The 4,066-nt window shown below is 50.8% G+C and overlaps 1 protein-coding gene across 1 annotated transcript in view; it reads left to right on the top strand.

Moving 5' to 3' along the window:
* The first annotated feature begins 292 nt into the window (after positions 1-292).
* Positions 293-4,066, top strand: part of DET1 (de-etiolated homolog 1 (Arabidopsis)) — a 10,025-nt gene continuing 6,251 nt past the window's right edge. The window contains 1 exon segment of the mRNA XM_010004040.1: positions 293-1,375. Within this exon segment, the coding sequence (XP_010002342.1) occupies positions 293-1,375 (1,083 nt within the window).

Raw genomic sequence — 4,066 nt, 5'->3', positions numbered from 1 at the left:
GCCCTCCATTCCCGGTGCCCGACCCGCAGATCCCGGCATCCCCGGGGTTCCCTGCGAGTTCCCCTTTCCCTTCCCACCCGGGTCTCTCCCCAGCGCCTTCCTGTGCCATCTCCCCCTTTTCCACGGAGGTGTCTGCACTTCCCAGCTGATCTCCCCCCGCTCCCGGGGCGCTGAGGGGCTTTCCCGCCCCCCGCCCCTGCCAGCAGGTCCCTCAGCACCCTGAGTTCCCCCTCAGCCCGTCCCTGCCTGCGCTCCCTCCCTGGCAGGGGGAAGATGAAGTAGGGCCCTGACCATGGACCATGATGCCCCCACCATCAGGCCACGCCGCATCCAGAACCAGAACGTCATCCACCGCCTGGAGCGCCGCCGGATCAGCTCGGGAAAAGCCGGCACCCACTGGCACCAGGTCCGCGTCTTCCACCAGAACGTCTTCCCCAACTTCACCGTGGTCAACGTGGAGAAGCCGCCCTGCTTCCTGCGCAAGTTCTCCCCCGACGGCCGCTACTTCATCGCCTTCTCCTCGGACCAGACCTCGCTGGAGATCTACGAGTACCAAGGCTGCCAGGCGGCTGAGGACCTCCTGCAGGGCTACGAGGGGGAGATCCTGGCCAACGGCAACGACCAGAGAGCCGTCAACATCCGGGGGCGGCTCTTCGAGCGCTTCTTCGTCCTGCTGCACATCACCAACGTGGCCTCCAACGGCGAGCACCTGAACCGGGAGTGCAGCCTCTTCACCGACGACTGCCGCTACGTCGTCGTGGGCTCGGCCGCCTACCTGCCCGAGGAGCCCCACCCGCCCTTCTTCGAGGTCTATCGCAACAGCGAGTCCGTCACCCCCAACCCACGCTCCCCCTTGGAGGATTATTCCTTGCATATCATCGACCTGCACACCGGCAGGCTCTGCGACACCCGGACCTTCAAGTGCGACAAGGTCATCCTGTCACACAACCAGGGGCTGTACCTCTACAAGAACATCTTGGCCATCCTCTCCGTGCAGCAACAGACCATTCACGTCTTTCAGGTGACGCCCGAGGGCACCTTCATCGACGTGCGGACCATCGGGCGCTTCTGCTATGAGGACGACCTCCTGACCCTGTCTGCCGTGTACCCCGAGGTGCAGCGGGACACTCAGACGGGGATGGCCAACCCCTACAAAGAGCCCTTCATCAACTCCTTGAAGCACAGGCTGCTGGTGTACCTGTGGAGAAGGGCCGAGCAGGACGGAAGCGCTATAGCAAAACGGAGGTTCTTCCAGTACTTTGACCAACTGAGGCAGCTCCGCATGTGGAAGATGCAGCTGTTGGATGAGAACCACCTCTTTATCAAGTACACCAGTGAAGACGTGGTCACGCTGCGAGTGACGGACCCTTCCCAGGTACTGTCTGTCTCCTCGGGCTGCTCGGTGCTTTGGGGCAAGTGCTCGGGAAGGTGCAACACCAGGAGCTGCCTTAGCTGAGCCTGAGAATGTTGTTTGTGATCTCTGATACTTCATTCTTCTGTGAATATCTGGTGCCTCTGGCGTTGAATAGCTTTAGTGTCTTTAGCTCTCCTAATTTCCTGGCTTCCTTCTCAACTAAAAACAGGAGAGAAAAGATATGACGTGGTCATTGACTCCCGTTTCTCCGGGCATTGTTTCTCATGCTCCTAGATCCTGTACAACCCTCTTCCTCTCTCACATCCCCAGCTATTGGTTTCTTGTAGCTGCTATTTCATGTAATTAAAGGTAGTCTCTCCCTTTTCTCATGTATCTTCAAGCATGTTTTAAGATACAATAGTCTTAATTTTTCCCCAGTAGGATTACCTTTCCTGTTCTGCCTGTGTACTTACTCTTTCAGTCTTCTGTCAGAGATAGTATTTATCATCTCTCCAAACTGGAGTAGCAGCTCTTAGATGTAGCTAATGTTCCAATTGCTTCTCCTTTCAGTTTAGTACTAAAGAGGTCGAATTAGAGCAAATGTAGCTCAGGCAGTGCTGGCTCCCTCCAGGCGTTTCACCATCCTGCAGGTTGATCATCTTTTTTTCACTCCTGTTAGAGAGGTGGTCAGGTTTTCAGCTCTGAAACTGAGAAGGATTTTATTTTTTTAACCTATTCTGTGCCTTTAATTTGCTTGGGTTTTATTCTGTTGAAAGAATTCAGCAAGAGTTTGTAATAAATCTCCAGTACTGCATGTAGGTCTGATTGTTCCCGAGATGTTTGTTTTTCTTTCACAGCCTTCTCTTCCTGTCTTTGCCAGATCCAGGACATTTCTGGGAAGAAATGGACAGTAGTTTTTTGTGTGTTGCCTTAGTCTAATTCTTCTGGAAGATGACTCTGGTTTGTTTTATTTTTCGCTTACATACTGTTTGTTTGGGGGAGTTGCTTTGGGAGGGCATAGGTGAGGTATCTAACAGGTTAGGTATCTTACCAATTTTACCCACCTGTGTGAAATTGAGTGGCTGTCTTAAAGACATGAAAGCTTTGTGGAAGTGGCCTGCAGTGTTCTGCTTGTTCCTGGTGTCTGGAATGGTGCTCCTGACCCTGATGTAAATGTTTGTAGCTGGCTGGGCTCTGCTCCTGGCTCTTGGTTGCCAAACCTTTTGTGCTTGGTTTATTCCAGCAGGCTCTTGACTTCCTTCAGTTATGGGTTACTGTCAGATGCAGGTGTGGTTTGTTTGGGGCCTTCCTCAGGCAGTGAGTTTTCTGCTGGAGGAAAAGCATCTCATTTCTCAGTTCTTTCAGGAGATAATTCCAGGTGTGGAGCAGTCTCCATAGATCTGCCTGAATGTAGGCTTTGTATTAGGGCTTCCTGAGGAAAATCTGGCTCACATAATGTGTAAAGCTCTGATTTTTCTTCTGTCTATCAGGGAGGAACATGAGGTTTCATCCAATTTCAGGGTCCTCTCTTCTCCGTGGCTTCTTCGCCAAGAAGGCTGAGGAAGTCACTGTTCATACTTGTGGGTTGCTTGTATTTTGTCACGGTCTGCATGGAATCCTTTAAGATTTTTACGGGCCTGCTGCCATTATGTGTAGCTTGTTGTTTTTTGCTTTTGTTCTAGGCTTGCCTCGATAAACTTGCCATCTTTGCCACATATTTTTGTGACACTCCTCTTGTGCCACCCATGCTGGGATGGGGTTTTGCCTGTGTCACAGGTGCTGCTAAAAAGCAGTGAGGGTAGTTTCTCTGGTCAGTGGCATCCTGCAGGTGTGTCTGTGTGCTAACCAGGCAAAGGAACTTCTTTACTGAAGGTTGGAGGAGACTCCCTGCCATCTTCATCAATGTGTATTGTTTTTCCTGCTGCTGTCTCCTCTTATTTTCTTCCTGCTCCAGCCCTGTATTTCAGAAGGGCTTCCCTTTCCCCAGGCAGAAGTCTAATGAGTAGCCTCATCTTGTGTGCTTGATTTTTGGCATGTGGGGGCTGGATTGTATTAAGCACAGTTTATTTTGGGGCTGTAAACCAAACAGACCTTGTGATGTTTGCAGGTGGGTGGGGTGGACAGAGTGCTTGCCATCATCCCTGAGCACTGCTTGGGAGCAGGGGGTGAAGCGTTTAGAAATTGCCTTCATTGACAGAAGATTTAACCAGGTTTGTGCAAATACCACGGGAATTAGTTACCTTTGAAGTAGGGACAGGTTCTTACCTTTGGATGCTGAGGTGTTAGCATTCCGATCTCTTAAGGAAAGCTACCTGTTGTGACCAAGGATTACATCTACCCCTTTCCAGTGGGATGGGAATATCCTCTCCCTTCAATGTAGCTGTGCTGACACAGTGTCACCTTTTTCCTCATTTCTTGCTTGTTCATGCCATGCAACACTGCCAACCCACAGTGCAGTACCTGGGCCTTCTTGCAGGAGAATATCAGCATTAAAAATAGGTCATTAATGTCTTTCAAATGTTCATTTCTGTGCTGGCAGAGTACCTGGAGGGCACAGCTTTTTGTGGGCAGTGGTGTAGTGCACAGTACACTCAAAAGGCTCATCTCTGTGTGATGGAAATATTAAGAAGGGGAAGAAAATAATATCTTGACACAAAGGAGAAAATAATTTGTGGCCAGCTAACACTGGATTTAAGATAATTTGTCAGCAGG

This window comes from Chaetura pelagica, unplaced genomic scaffold (genome assembly GCF_000747805.2).
Source record: "Chaetura pelagica isolate M959 unplaced genomic scaffold, ChaPel_1.0 scaffold428, whole genome shotgun sequence".
Taxonomy (NCBI): domain Eukaryota; kingdom Metazoa; phylum Chordata; class Aves; order Apodiformes; family Apodidae; genus Chaetura; species Chaetura pelagica.
The sequence above is the reverse complement of the archived record's forward strand: the minus strand, read 5'-3'. Positions and strand labels throughout refer to the sequence as shown.